This window comes from Poecilia mexicana, unplaced genomic scaffold (assembly GCF_051168715.1).
Source record: "Poecilia mexicana isolate PSO_F unplaced genomic scaffold, ASM5116871v1 scaffold_4, whole genome shotgun sequence".
Taxonomy (NCBI): Eukaryota; Metazoa; Chordata; class Actinopteri; order Cyprinodontiformes; family Poeciliidae; genus Poecilia; species Poecilia mexicana.
The window spans coordinates 8,732,164-8,745,108 of record NW_028263373.1 but is presented as its reverse complement, the minus strand read 5'-3'; the positions used below and the strand labels follow the sequence as shown (position 1 = coordinate 8,745,108).

At 40.0% G+C, this 12,945-nt stretch overlaps 1 protein-coding gene across 1 annotated transcript; it reads right to left on the bottom strand.

Annotated features, from left to right (window-relative positions):
- Window positions 1–7,118: 7,118 nt before the first annotated feature.
- On the bottom strand, window positions 7,119–12,637 carry fstl3 (follistatin-like 3 (secreted glycoprotein)). The gene is made up of 5 exons (XM_015006478.2): window positions 12,087–12,637; window positions 11,551–11,736; window positions 9,924–10,139; window positions 8,522–8,746; window positions 7,119–8,434 (listed from the first exon to the last, which is right to left on the bottom strand). The coding sequence occupies exons 1-5, from the start codon at window positions 12,154–12,156 to the stop codon at window positions 8,382–8,384; spliced, it is 750 nt and encodes a 249-aa protein (XP_014861964.1). The 5' UTR covers window positions 12,157–12,637; the 3' UTR covers window positions 7,119–8,381.
- Window positions 12,638–12,945: the final 308 nt, after the last annotated feature.

The following is a 12,945-nucleotide window of genomic DNA, read 5'->3' as shown; positions in this document are numbered from 1 at the left end:
GACTTGCCAAAGCTCTCCCAGCACTTAATCTAATTAGATTTGTCCCACGGACTGAATGGCAGCTGCTTAAGCTATTCAATCTGTTTGAATCTGTTTGCTAAATCTACAGCACTTATGGTAAAGCGTGATATCGCAAACATATTGTTCATGCAATGCCAAGATAATAAAATTTCCTTACATAAAGCCTTATAAAAAGATTTTTTTTTACTGTCTTGAACCACTTAAGTTGACTTTTAAAAATATAGCCATGGACTTGCAAAATTCGAAACCTCAAATAGGTCAGTTAAACTTAATTTGGGACTCATCTGGAAGAGAAGTGTTGGTCAATTGTCAAAATTATATGGCTTGTTAAATCCAAACTAAAGTTAATTTACTAATAAACCCTATTAGGTAGGTGCAGAGGCAGGGGAGAGGCAAAGTAAAGCTCCTCCGGGGACACGGGGTCTCTCCAAAGAGCATCGTTTTAGACCAAAGAGCAACATTTGCATTGCTGATTTTAGGTTGCTGTTGTTGTAAGCTGCATTTTCCTCAAGCTAGACCACACACAGAGGCCACACAGAGGCAATCTCCCAAAGGACATTGTAAGGAAGTGAAACAAATCATGGAGAGTAGTATGGGACAATTAGCATTCTAAACAACTTCCCATTTATCCTGATTAGTTTGTGTTTATCTAGTACGCCCGCCCTACCCCTCTTCCAAAACATCATGTTTTTATTCAACCTGCCCGGATTTTACACCCTCGCTAAAGGCTGTGGTAGAGTAAGCTGACTCGGAGCTTAAGTGTCTGAAAAAAATTTTTTGCTGTTGATTTTTGATGTACAATAACCCATCTTGGCGTTCGATCCGAGTCCCTGAAACTGCGGAGTTTCCTCCAATCAGTAATGTAACAGCATACCTATGCTGATCTGAGATCATACAAAGAACATTTCCAAGAAACCCATTAAACGTCATGTGTAATATTATGAGCTAGACTGAAGCGCAGGCAGTTGTGTCAGCACAGTGATCAACTGTCAAAGGAAAATATTGAGCACATTTGGAAAATTTACACGGCTTGCTCAGTAACATAGCAACACTGGAAAAACCATGTCCCCTGTTGGAGCGATAGATCTGACATCTATTAGTTTCAGCTGTGGGACAGAGCTGTTTACAATCCAGTGGCAGGATCCAGAGGCTGGGTGGTCTCCTGAAACGCACTCCAGAACTCGGTTTCATCACAACTCTGTTTGAGACGTAGGAGCTGACTGGTGTGCTTACTGGAAGTAACGGCAGCAGGTTCTGGAGGAAACGATACCATGTGGACGTTGTTGAGAAAGAAACATATCAGAGCAGGATGACTGCACACCATTGAAATGTCGGAGTGGGCGTCACACGTGTTTTTAGGAATACAAACAACTCAGCCAGAGGTTGTGATGTAATGGCTGTGACTAATTCTATGATCATAGCAGGTGAGTCCTACAATCGCAGTTGCAAACAAACGGCAAACAGACAACACGAACTGTGCACACTCACAACCGTGCTTCTGTTGGAAGTGAGGCAGACCATAAACTGCGACATGCATAAGAAATGATCTAAAAAAAGGGTCCAAGTGGGCAGAGAATTCTTGAGGTCTTACGCAGACTATAATTAAAATAGCTCTGAAATGGCTCAGCGGTTGATTGTTTGGTTGTGTGTTTACCACCTTTTGGTGTAACAGAAACACATCAGTCAGAGGATATGGTAATTATCCACATGTTGTACCTGGTGAGGGCATTACACAGTCATGATGTGTTGGCAGCACGTAGTATTTCATTGTATTGATCAACATTCACCTGCACGTCAGAAGCTGTGCTTATTGACGACCATGTTAGCATAGTTTCACAAAAAAAGTAATAACCAAACCTTGAGTACATTAATTGAGTGAGGAAAAATCCCAGCAAGATTACTTATGGGAAAATTGCTAGTACCCCCTTATAAAGTCTCCTTTCCATAACCCTAATCTTTAGCTCCTTCCACAGTTTCTCCTTCAAGTATGAGGCAGGGCACTGGTTGGCACACTCCAAGGGTTAGGGTCCAATGCTGTTTTTAGTTGCAAGAAGGAAATTGATTAATCCAAAACATAATTTAAAACTAAATCTGCAGGGGTATGAATAACTTTAGAAGAAAAATAGTAGTACATACATATTGGGATTAGAAGCGTACAGTGTTTCAGGGCAGATCAACTGATCATTGTGGGATTAAATTGTATAGTTTATACCAGAGGTTCCCAAAATGTGGGGCGCGCTCCCTAGGGGTGGCGCCGTGTCATTGCAGGGGGGGCTCGGGAAGCCGTCTGGATGAAAAAAACAAAACAAAACATGAACACTGTATGCGCTGGGTTTTTACCTTAGAATGGGCAACTCTCTGTTATAACTATGTCAATTTGATACAGTAGAGGCTTCCACACTTCCCATATTTGTGTCCTCTGTCACTTTTATCAGCAGTTAAAACTGTTTAATCCGTTGTTAACATGTTGTAACCTGTTTTTCCGAGCCGCCTTTAAACGCAACATGAGCGCTACGACGCTCGCGCTGGGTTTACACCTGTGAAGGAGACCTGCTGCTGCTGTGCGGAGCTACGCAGGTTTGTGTTAGAATCACGGCAGCAAACCAGCAAAACGCAAAGAACCTTTCACAGTTTTTCCCTCCAAACTAACCGACTGAGTTGAGTAAAGCTGTTGGATGCAGGTAATGTTAGCTAAAAGATGACTAGCTAATATCAATACAGAACCTTAAGCTTAACAAGTACCTTGTAGGCTACTGGTGTTGGTGTCTATTTTCAGCATTCATTTTGCCCCCAAAAAAGTCGATGCCCCCTGTCACACGTGTCATTTCAACCAGACAGCCATTTGTAATCCATAGGTGGGTGCGCAGAAAATGTTTGGAAACCACTGGGGGGGCGCAGAAGAAAAAGTTTGGGAACCACTGGTTTATACACATACTGTGGTTTCCCCTTAAGTGATCAAATCATTTTCAACTGAGTTGCTTGAAAATTGGGACAGACTGTCCTCCCTTTTCAGCCTCTTTGAGTATTTGGCGTGCAGAGGTGAGTCTATCTTCATCAGCGCAAACTGAGCCCCTGCATACTGCAGCATGAGATTAGGTAAAGTTAAATTTGGGATGCCAGCCTGATGTTGCAAGAGATCCAACATCAATGTATGCTATTGCCTCAGATGTGTAGAAAGGCAATGCTGGAACAGATTCATGAACCAGTGAGATTAATTTGGCCTTGAAACATGAGACATACTATTTTTCTAACAGTGTAACAAGGTTATTAGATTGAGATCTTAGGCACAAACGATTTAGGTTTAATGTGAAATTGTGCAACACAAACGACAAATGCGTGTAAAAGCTTCCGATGGTGTTTGCAGATTGTGATACTGTTTGATCAATAAGCAATATTTGCATTGCTGAATTTAGGTAGGTCTTTGTATGGTGGAGGTTCTGTGATACTGTGGGTCTGTGTCTCATTGTAAGACCTGGAAAAGCAGCTGGACTTTGAGTTTCTGAGACATAACAAAAATAGACCATCACTGGGGTTTTTCAAAACAATTATCCAAAACACATACCCATATCAACTCAGAAATGTTCAACCAGAAAATATGGCCATGAAAATCAACCTTTTCATGGCCATCTCACTTTTTCATAGAAATGAAGAGCAGTGTGTTTATGTGTTTATCAGAAGAGAATATAATCCATGACTCAGGACAAACTGGAGCAAAAAGGTGCAAAAAGGATTGGTCAAAGATTTCTCACTATGTGCTCTCGACTTGTTAATATGTTACAAGAGAAGACTAAGTGCTTTCTTCTTGGCAAAGGGGAGTTTGTAGAAAGGGTTTGGCAGACCAGTGACTTAGTAAAAACAACATTTTTTTTGTTGGTGGAATGTGGAATGTTTTTATGTAACTGCAATTAAGCATTTATTTATTTTAAGGGTCTTAAAGACTTCAACCAAGTGTGCCAATAAATGTGTGTAAAACACTAAAAATACCCAGACCAGTTCTGCTGCCTCAGCTTTTTTTTATTTTTTATTTTTTTGTGTTTATCTTACTGTAAGACGACAACCATTTTCATAATATGCACCTCAAAATTGGGCAAATTTCTTACTCCAGATCCAGAATGTGTTCATTTCAAATTCCTGTGGGGTTTTTACCCTTTAAACCGTAACAAAAAAAAATTCCCTCCGGTCGGTGAATTTACTGTGCGGATCATGGAGGAATTTATAGATGGTAAAGATGTCAGAAAAGTTGGCTTTAAATGTTTTGAGTACATGCTGCAGAGCACTACATAAGATTGCAAAAATGGATGTGATCCATTTTGTATTGATCCGTCAAAAAGTAATTTAGTCTTTAACTAACAAAACAAGTGTTTTGCAGCTTCGGGCAGAAGTTGTTCCGTGAACTGCAAAAATCCCCTGGGTCCGTCTGCAGTCAATGTCTGCATGCCTGATGACAAAATTTCACCATTAAGTTTGTGTTGTGTTACTGGCATTGAGCATCTTTAGAAATATTATTCTGTCATAATGTATGACACAAAAATTTAAAAAGAGGCAATCTCGTGTATTTTACAAGTGTACCGCAGCCCCTTGTTGGCATTGTGTTTTGCCCCTTTCGAACTAACAAAACATCTAATTCCATTCCCAGTGTAATAAAAGGGTAGTTGGACAGGAATATAAACATCTCCCTAAAGTTGAACCAGATGCTGCTGAATGGGCTTGAGTGCAGGGAGAGTTGGGAGACAGAAAAACAAGGGAGGTACTGTACACAGGAAAGTGAGTCAGTACCCAGTCCTTGCCATAGAGAGAACAAAAAAATTATTCCCCAGTTCCATTGCCCTGCATTCCCTCAAAGTCTAATCCAGAGCGAGGGGATATCCCTGAGGAGACAGGGCAGGAAAGCTGGGTTAGATTCTCAGCAGCCTCTCGCACGATGCCCTGACAGGCTTCTTGGAGAGTCGACTCGGCGACTGCACGCACAGGAGGCGGGTCGTAACCGCCGCACACATATGCTGGCGGCATATGGTGAGCTGTTGACGCTTGAGCTCCTTCAGGGTGTGAGATTGGGCTTGTTTGACTTAAAGACACTGGGCATTTCATGGCTATTCATACTGTTCAAACTTTTCCATCTTCTGTCACATCACAACCACACAATGAAATGTGTGTAGGATTGGAATTTTAAGAGATAAACCAACATAAAGTGGTGGGAAGAATAGGAAGTAGAATGAAGTGTTGAGAACAAGAATTACCTCAAGCTTATACAGACTGGATGACTGTGGTTGTGAACATCAGTTTCCCCAAAATTTGCACTTTAATTTAGCTCGGGACTTTTGAGTGGACCGTTCAAACACATAAATAAGCTTTAATCAAAACCATTCCAGTGTAGCTCTGGCTCTGTGTGAAAGGTATCAGGATCTGTGTGAGTGTTTGTGTTTTTCGTGCGAGTGTGTGACCTGTCACGAACAGGAATCTTTCCTTGGAGATGGCTTCCACCTGCTTCAGCCTGCACACGTTTGGTTGGTATGGGTTCTTAAGGAGCTGTCAGATGACGGCTGACGCTTCACCGCCACTGGTAGTCGAGCTACTTCCAGAGTTTTTAAGCAATTTACTGTTTCTATGATCTCCTTGTTCCACGACTCACCCATTCCCAATGGTTCCTCGCCCATTGCTGACTCCAATTCTCCCTAAGATTCACTGACCTCTGTATCCTCAGTGTCTTCCTCTACTCCACCACTTTCTGCCTTCCACTGCCTGCTCTCCAACTTACCCTGTTCAGGGAAGAAATGGACCACACACTACCCAGTAGACACACAGAACTTACCTCCACTGAATGCAACCCCTCTTTGAATCTTACCATCAACTTCATCATTCTTGGTCATGATGAGTTCTCAAGTCTTTCCTCCTTGAGAACTCCCTTGAACCAGAAGTTGAGTTCTCTGTGTTTGAACATTTCTGCTCTGACTTCTAAACTAAGTCATTCTCTTTTAAGAACTGCTTTTGACTGTGATTCCGCAGGAAACTAGCAAACATCATGACACAAGGTTGCTGTCACACTCAAAAAGGAACAGCTCGGGTTTTCTACTCTCTCTAACAGATTTTCTTCCCATCACATCTGATCACGGCTGAAGAAAGACATCACCTGTGTTAAGGGAAATGCACAGTGTTCATTTTCTGCCATATGTAGAGGTTTGCTCATCCGCCATTATGTATTCAACACTCTCCCACCTGAGCTCTGGCTCTTTGCTTTTCTGATTATTGAGCTCCTTGACCAGTTAGTCATTGTAGAGGGATGGAAATATCATGAAGGTTTACAGTTCAAACCATCTCTGAGATGGTTTGACATGTTCTGTATTTCTAACATGTGTGATGTGTTTTGTTTTTGTAGCAATCATCTAAAGAGTTCATTGAACAGCTGTATGTATGCGTTCTCTTTACCAATCAGTAGCTGAACTTTGGAGGGAATTGACTTTAGTGGAGTTTGTTTAGAGCAAACATACTCTGAAGTAACAAAGTAGAATAAAATATAATAGAGTAGAATAGAATATAGGAATGCACAATATATTATATAGGATTCATCTGATATTATTATTTTTTTTTTTACATATTTGTATCGGTCCGATAAAAAAACTGGGCCAATACGAACAACCAATATTTATTTTAATCTGGTTCTGATTGAGGTTTTTCCAACAGTGTTGAAATATATATTGATTAATATCGGTTATCGGCCGTAACAGCAATATTAATATCGGATATAGATATCAACCCAAAATCTTTGTATTTGTGCATCCATAATATAATATAATATAATATAATATAATATAATATAATATAATATAATGTAATATAATATAATATAATATATGCATGCCATATTTGTAAACCTATAAACTGTATTTGCAACAGCAACATGCATCTTTTTCCATCCTCTGTATAGTTATGCAGTACTTTGTGATGGTCTGTCATATTAAATTCCAATAAAATAAAGTGGGTTTGTCGTTGTAACATAGCAAACTGTGGAAAACACTGCATTTTCATACTTGCGGCCATTGTGTATTGTAGGACGATAAAAACAGAAACAAGATGTTCCCATTCCAAAATAAGAGACTTGCTGATAAATCACAAACTTTATGTTTCTTTTAAATGTCAGTACAAAAATACAAAAATATGTTGTTGCAGTCATCATTCAGATTTCACAGTAGATACCCAGGTACATACAGAAAAAAGGCATATACTTACAGAAGGATCATTAAAATGTTTCACAGTACCCATCAAGCACTGTTTAAAGCATTCTGCCATCTGCTTTGAGTTTAGAAGATTTAACTGGACCGTTCAGTGGTTCGTGTGGGTATGCGCAGGTTTACCAGTGTCAACAACAGCTGAAGACACTATAATCAGCTCTGCTGAACTGGCCCGATCTGTAGGGCATTCCCAGACAAATTTAATTTTCTTCCAAGTCAGATGGCACTAATAGCATTTTTTCTTCAAAAAAAAAAAAAATAAAATAAAAAAAAGTCCAATCAAATCAAAATGGCAAAACAGCATCTGGGCAAACTGGCATGAACTCTAAAAATGCGCTTGCAAAGTAAAGCCAAGCAATAAACAGAGTAGGTATTCTAAATGGCTGGGGCTTATAGCAAAAAGTCGACAAAAAAAAAAAAAAAATAAAAATAATGGACTGGTAATTTTAGTCAACAGCGGGTGGCCAATAGCTTGGACCTGGAGTAAGAATAACAGTGTTGTGTGCATGGAGGAGGAGGAAGGGGGAGGCTGGGGGATGATGACTGTAATGACTGTTGAGGTTTCTTAAGGCTGAGTCTCTTGCTCTGCACACAAACTGAAGCTGAATTACACACAACAGCACTGCAGATGTTTTTTTTTTTTTTTTTGTGGTGAAATGAAGCCGCACTGACTGACCATCAAGTGGCATCACTTCTCTAAACATATTGGCTCTGTCTTCAACCACCACTATGGAAGATAGTCTGTGTGGAATGGGTACTATAAAATTATCTAAAGAAGGTGTGAATACCAAAGCCTATGACAGATAATGTACCTTTAACAAAAGACAATTAGCTTCCCCAAGGTTAAATGAATTAATTATTGGGATAAAATCATAAATAGAGTTTTATACCTTCTCCAATAAATAGTATTGGTAACCTATTTACAATATGCACACATCTCCCAAAGAGCTCACGCCAAAACACACATTGATCTGCCTCCCACAAAACAGGGATAACACAATGTGCGTCTTCCTACAATCTTTCTGTGCACAGTGAGGAGATTGGAAGTGATTGTCAAACTCAAGAGGTCATCTTGGGAAGCCGGAGGTGTGAAATCTTGGTCGATCAACTCATATCCTGTGGGAGGAAGAGATTCTACACGGCGTTCTCCTCGCTGGTCCTGAATTTGTGCGAGTTCCGAGGTGGACCTGGAAGAAAGAGCTGGATCAGAACTGAAGTGTGGCTGCAGCTGTCACTTTACATACGAGGCAGCAGACACGGAATCCGGGTCTTACTGTTGCAGTGGCCGTAGTGGCGGACTCCTATGGAGTGTCCGAGGAAGCAGGTGGCCCTGCGGAGGTGGCAGGCGCTCTGATAGGTGATGTTGTCGTTGCCACAGATCTGCTGCTCGGATGCCACAACGGGGCAAGGCGAGGTGCGGCACATGACGCAGTGGGCGCTGTTGGTCTGGTCGGTCACGCAGGTGTGGGTTCCCGGACACACAACATTGGAGCACGACTCTGGAAAGAGAAAAAGTTGGGAAAGTCAGAATTTGAAGGACAAGTTTAAAAAGGAATTGTGAACTGGATCTTAGACAGGGGTTGGTTACTGGTACCAAGGCTTACATGGTTATGCTTCCAACAGTGGACATCAAATTTTATGGCTGCAAAAAGGCTGGTCAGTGTTTGCCTTTGTTTAACTAAAATAATTTTAAAAAATGGCATTTATTAGATGTCTGATCACAGTTAGCAAAAATGCTGAAATTGGGTTTGGTTAGCCTTCTTGAACAATCCGAGCCACCTTTAAACAACATTAAAACATGTTGTATGGATCTCAAAATCATCTTTTTTTTATGTGCATCAATACAAAGACTGCCAACATTTTCCATAGCACTGGGATTAAATTTGTTCAGTGAGATGCAAGAGAAAGTGTCATTATGACCAGAGTTTTATCCAAGTCTTAGGATCACACAGCATAATGCAGGAAGGCTGCTTACACTTTATGCTGCAGAAACAACTCATTCAGATATTCAGAAAAGTCTTCTGTTGTGAAAAACTGAGGAAAACCCTAAAAGAATTAGAACAATGATTGAAAATTTTAGCCACCTAAAGGAAATTTTTCTTACAAGACAAACAGTTCATTTAAGCTGAACTCAAAAGCAACAAGAATTTATTTTTACAACTCAATGCTCACTAAATGGGTTGAGACTCCATTTTTCCTCAACAGCCATGGCAATAAGAAGAAGAGATGCAGGAAAACATAAATAAAATATTTCATAGTGTTTTTGTTGTATAGAAATCTGAAGAAAGACCACTACATGTGGAAATAAGTGAGTCAGGAATTAGAAGTATTAATGTGTTTCTAAATTTCCAAATTGATTCATAGATGTAAAGATTGTCAATGTCACAGCAGAACGTCAAAAGACCACACATGAAACTCAAACAAACTTTGCAGGGGTTAATTCGTTGCTTTTGCCTACATCTAACAGGCAAATATGAGAAAATGTAAATGAATGTTACATTGCATTTGTTTGATTCTGATGATCAAATACCTTAAATTATTTCAGCAGTCATCAAAATGAGTCATGCGGTTCTGCTTTCGACGCGAGGAGTTAGCTCATGTTTGCAATTTTGTTGGAAGTCTTTAGTTTTCATGATGCACTGGTGACTTTTGACCTTCCTGCGAGATATTGCTTACTTTTGCACTCTCCCTGATACATGACTTCCAGGTCCGGGTGTCCCATGCAGCGGGCCATCAGCAGGGCACACTCATCCCGGTAAGACTTGCCGTCGCTGCCGCAGACGGCGTGCTTCCTGGGAATGTGAGAGCAGTCTGGAGAGCACACGCACTGAGGCCTTCCCATTTTCATCTTGCAAACCTTCCCGGGACTGCATTTGACACCCTCGCATGAGTCTAGGAAAAAAAAAAACCAAAAACAAAAAAAAAAAAAAAAAACAGAAAGTGTATCAGTGTAATGTTGTTATATTAACAACTCTGCAGACATGAGGTGGTGTTTTCGTCCTAAAGTAAGAACAAATGTGGGGCTTTCCCTGTCAGCGGGACAATTTTCACCCTGCACAATATTTACAGTTACCACATCTCTTTATTGACTGTTGCACACAAAGGTGTCTCGTCTGGCGGAATGCGAGGCCGGCGTGTTTTCATAACAGAACTATGTGCAGGGCTGCGCACAGACTGACTCTGAGCTCCTGCAGGGAGATGGCGGGGGCTCTGAGGTAGCCTGGGTTCAAATAGCTGTCAGAAAAGTTTACAGGCTGACAAACCAGGAAGCCCCCCAGGCCCTCCTAACACCCTGTATAATGTCAGTGCACAGGAGGAGGTGCAACCCTATAGAACCCAGAGTCAGCTTTAATCAAAGCATGCAGGACTTTTCAGGCTTTGAGGAGATCGGCCTGATAAGCTTCTGAGGAGTTCTGCAAAGAATCAGGAACTTATTTCCTGTCGCTAGCAGGAGCCCTCAGCTGTAACTTTTTGGTTGACTGAGATGTCGCGGCACACAACACGGTTATTGTTGATGCACTTGTGCTGAACTGACAGGTTTTTGTTCATTCAGCACTTATGATACCAAATGTATTCCTCCTACGGCTTGATTCCCAGACGTGGGCTCAGAAACAGGAATTCCAGGCTGTGGGACTCCTTTTGTCGTTTGAAACGTACTTATGTTGCTGCAAAGTGGAGAGAAAATCCAAATAACTGTTTTTTTTAATTCCCTAATAACTAAATAAAATATACATATGTATGTAATTAAAAACTGTTCTAAGGTAAAATGTGCTTTTTATACAGTAAAAACGAATTCAGGTAAATTCGTTTTTACTGACATTTAACACAAGCATGCTTCATCTAAACCAAGTTAGCTGGAACTGATGAGAGTAACGTTTGAAGTTTATGGGAACAGTTGAAGCCATCCTGGTCTGCATTTTGTTAAAGCGCCACATCGGGAACTCATTTCCAAAATGTTATAATACAAAAAAAAAAAAAAACAAAGAAAACAAAGCATTTTAAAGCACCAAGGGAGAGTTTTATTGATTAAAATTCAATGCAGTTTCTCTAAAGCTGCAAGACTTGCAATTTTTAGTGTTTTTTTTTTTTCATATTTCAGCACTTATTATTTACTTATGCATTTACATAAATTTCAATGTATCTTTCAGGATCATTACAACCCTTAACATTTTTCTCAACACGGCTCTCTGAAGTAATTACCTCAAACCATTTATGTCAAACAAAAAATTCTTTAGCCTTCCATTTTTTTATTTTATTTTTTTATCAGAGACAGATTTAACGTGTCGTGGATAATTTATTTTACCTCTGCATGGTTTGCAGGAGACGATACCCAGGAAGCCCAGCAGGCTGACTTCATTCAGCGGCAGGCTGGTGTTGGACCACGCCGTGTCCAGGCGACCCCCATCACAGCACTCCTCTCTGCTCACCTCTCTCATCAGCACCATGTCACACCGGTGGTCTGGACCGTGCTGCAGCCAGCACATCCCCGCTGGAAACGGTTCATAAAGAGACGTGTTGTAAAAACAAAGACCCAAACGTTTAAACCGGCATCATGAATTATGTTGCATGTAAAATGTATATTTTGTTTTATTAAGTAACTTTCAATCTGTCAAAGGTGTAGTTTAATTTTTTTTCTTGTCTTTGTCTTCTTTTTCTCTACAGTTTTTTTTTTTATCTAGTACAATCTAAAAAAAAATGACAGGTGATTTTAACATACGAGCTTCTGATAACATTGTTTTCTGTTTTTCACAGAAGCATATGTTTTATCAAGAAAGACAGATTAACTTTATAAAATATGTATTCACAAGTTTTAAAAAAAATAAGAAACCGTCCACTCACCATCAACCGGATTTCTTCCAAACTGACAGAGAGAGAGAATCACGGCCAAAGCAAATATCAAACACCTCATTGTTTAAGCTGTCAAAAGGCAAAACTGTTTGTGTAAAAAAAAAAAAAATTAAAAAAAAGCTTCTCCAAAAAAAAAAATATATATATATATTTCAGAAAGCGTCAGCAAAAAAGACGTGATGTTCTTCTGATGAACAGAGTGGATCTCTAAAGCTTCTCCCAGCTGGTAGTTTCCCCTGAAGTGAATGGATGTGTTGTGGATAAGTGATGTCGTTCCCCCTCTGTATAAATATTTAGCCCAGATGGAATTATGCTGCTGGGATGGGCGATCCTCTCAGCCAGTAATAAACCAGGGCAGGACAATTTGACTCTGACTCAATTTCCAGAGTCGGGAAATGATCCATGCCCTCCATCTCCAGGCAGAGAGCACTTAGGCAACCTCACAAAACATTTTGATAACACATTAGACTCATTTAGGTCAAGGAAAAAAACATGTATTTTTTTTTTGTCGTTTTTTTGGAAGTAATTTCAATCTTTTGTGTGTTTCCATGCATAAAACTTAAAGGACTTCATGATTTTATTCTTAGTTGACTTCACAGGGTTATTTTTTTCCCTCTATGCCATTCTTCAATATTCTGTATTCCACATTTATTTTCATGCTGTGTGGCTCAATTTTTATGGTGCCTTGCTAAAGTATGATTTAATACCTAAACTTGTCTTGTGACATTACAAGGCACTGGAGGGATAAATACACGTGGCATGGCTGCAATTTCTTTATTTTAAATTTGAACATAGGAGATATATTTGTACTCAACTCCCTTTACTCTAACATGTTTCACTAAAATCCAGT

What these genes read in the sequence shown, in the direction of transcription:
- fstl3 (XM_015006478.2), bottom strand. Translation starts at nt 12,156, where the DNA reads ATGAGGTGTTTGATATTTGCTTTGGCCGTGATTCTCTCTCTCTGTCAG. An exon ending in TGGAAGAAATCCGGTTGATG is followed by an intron (nt 11,737 to 12,086) that starts GTGAGTGGACGG and finishes AACCGTTTCCAG; the next exon opens with CGGGGATGTGCTGGCTGCAG. An exon ending in CCACTACGGCCACTGCAACA is followed by an intron (nt 8,435 to 8,521) that starts GTAAGACCCGGA and finishes TCTTTCTTCCAG; the next exon opens with GTCCACCTCGGAACTCGCAC.